This window comes from Pyrgilauda ruficollis, unplaced genomic scaffold (assembly GCF_017590135.1).
Source record: "Pyrgilauda ruficollis isolate IOZ18807 unplaced genomic scaffold, ASM1759013v1 scaffold243, whole genome shotgun sequence".
Lineage (NCBI taxonomy): Eukaryota > Metazoa > Chordata > Aves > Passeriformes > Passeridae > Pyrgilauda > Pyrgilauda ruficollis.
The window spans coordinates 215,781-218,047 of record NW_024523745.1 but is presented as its reverse complement, the minus strand read 5'-3'; the positions used below and the strand labels follow the sequence as shown (position 1 = coordinate 218,047).

At 71.0% G+C, this 2,267-nt stretch overlaps 1 protein-coding gene across 1 annotated transcript in view; it reads right to left on the bottom strand.

Moving 5' to 3' along the window:
* Nucleotides 1–2,267, bottom strand: part of IMPDH1 (inosine monophosphate dehydrogenase 1) — a 10,954-nt gene that overhangs the window by 1,301 nt on the left and 7,386 nt on the right. Inside the window, exons 10-15 of the mRNA XM_041470246.1 lie at nt 2,081–2,171; nt 1,461–1,556; nt 846–989; nt 408–552; nt 197–340; nt 40–123 (exon numbers count right to left, since the gene is read on the bottom strand). Coding sequence (XP_041326180.1) covers nt 40–123; nt 197–340; nt 408–552; nt 846–989; nt 1,461–1,556; nt 2,081–2,171 — 704 coding nt within the window. The remainder of the gene's footprint in view (nt 1–39; nt 124–196; nt 341–407; nt 553–845; nt 990–1,460; nt 1,557–2,080; nt 2,172–2,267) is intronic.

Below are 2,267 nucleotides of genomic sequence, written 5' to 3'. Positions count from 1 at the left end.
CCAAAGCCCCCCCAAAGCCCCCAGCCCGTCCCCACTCACGAGTGCAGCCCGTGCACGCCCCCCTCGACCTGCGCCGCCACCGTCCTGCGCTCGAACTTCAGCTCCCCCGCGAACATCATGGACCTGGGGGCGCACGGGGGGTCGGTGGGGGCGGCCGGGACCCCCTGCCCGCCCTCCCCGGCCCCCCCGCACTGACCGGAGCGCCGAGAGGCTGCGGGCGCCCAGGTCCTGGCAGCCGTGCTGCAGCCCGGCCAGCAGGTACGGCACGAACTTGTGGATGGAGCCCTTGTCCTGCACCGAGCCCGACACGCCCTGCGCCACCTTCACCGCGTCCCCCTCGCTGCGGGGCACACACGGGCTGGGCGGGCGCCCGGGGGGCGGCTCTGCCCCCCCGGCCCCCCCGGTACCTGAAGTAGCGCTTCTGGCTGCCCGCGCCCTGCTCCATGGCGTCCAGCGAGCCCATGCCCCGGTACTGCTTCAGCCGCACGCCCTCCGAGAAGAAGAACTCGCCCGGCGCCTCCGTGGTGGCCGCCAGCAGCGACCCCATCATCACTGCGGGGACAGCCCGTGGGGACGGCCCGTGGGGACAGCCAGTCAGGGACAGCCCGTGGGGACAGCGAGTCAGGGACAGCCCGTGGGGACAGCCCGTGGGGACAGCGAGTCAGGGACAGCCCGTGGGGACCCCCCGGCAGGGTGGGGGGAGATCAAACCCCACCAGGACGGGCCGGGGGCTCCGTCTCCATCCTGGGCCGGAGTGTGGGGTACCCTGGGGGGCAGCAGGGCGGGCTGGTGGCCACGAGACCCCCGCTGGGTGCTCCTCTGCCCCCCGTGCCCCCCGGGCTCACCGGTGGAGGCTCCCAGTGCCAGCGCCTTCACGGCGTGCCCGGGGCTGCGGATGCCACCATCGGCGATGACGGGGACACCGAAGCGCCGCGCGTACTCGGCCACGCGGTACACGGCCGTGGCCTGGGCATGGTCACACGCCAGCACTGCGTGGGGACAGGGACACATCAGGGACACGGCATGGCCTGGGCATGGTCACACACCAGCACTGCGTGGGGACAGGGACAGGGACACATCAGGGACACGGCCGTGGCCTGGGCATGGTCACACGCCAGCACTGCGTGGGGACAGGGACACATCAGGGACACTGTGAGGGACACGGCCGGGGCCTGGGCATGGTCACACGCCAGCACTGCGTGGGGACAGGGACACTGCGAGGGACATGGAAATGGCCTGGGCACGGCCACACTGCCATGGGGACAGGGACATGTCAGGGACACTGTGAGGGGCATGGCCACACGCCAGCACTGCCGTGGGAACAGGGACAGGGGATCAGGGACAGGGACACTGTTTTGGGGACAGGGACATGGGGGCGGGGGGACAGCAGGTTCAGGGCCACCCCGAAGGGCACAATGGGGACACTGCGGGGTGTCCGGGGGGCTCAGGGTGTCACCCACCCTCCTGGGTGATGCAGATGGAGCCGCTGCCCATCCCCACCCGCAGCGCGTCCACCCCGGCGTCGATCAGGTTCTTGGCCTGGGCCGCCGTCACCACTGCGGGGACACCCCGAATGGCACCCCCACACCGCCCAGGGCACCCCAAAACGGCACCCGACACCGCCCAGGGCACCCCGAATGGCACCTGACACTGCCCAGGGCACCCCGAATGGCACCCCCACACTGCCCAGGGCACCCCGAATGGCACCCCCACACTGCCCAGGGCACCCCAAAATGGTGCCCCAAAGCGGCACAGGAGGTGCCAGCAGTGCCCAGGGCACCCCAAATCCCACCTCAGTGCTGCAGGGCTGCACCCCAAACACGTACCCCAAAACAGCAGCCCGAAAGTGGCACCCCCAAATGCGGCCCCACCCTCCCCAAATCCCGCCCCACTATGACGGGGGCCACCTCAAAAAGAGCCCCCCAAAACCGCACCCAAACCCCACCTCACCAGTGCCAGCGACACCCCAAACCCCAGCCCCATTCCCCCACCTCTCTTTTGGGGTCGCCCCGTTTCCCCCTCTCCTCAGTGCCCCCCAGTGCAGCCGGGGGGTTCCCGTGCCCCCCCGCTGGGGTCTCACCGTTGCCCCCCACCACCTGCAGCTCGGGGTACTTGGCCTTGATGTAGCGGATCATGCTGAGCTGGAACCGCGAGTTCCCCTGCGACGAGTCCTGCGCGGGACCGGGGGCAAAGGGGCCGGATTGGGGTGCGGGGGGCCGGTTTGGGGTGCGGGGGGCAGGGTGTGGGGGGAGCAGAGGGTTGGGTTC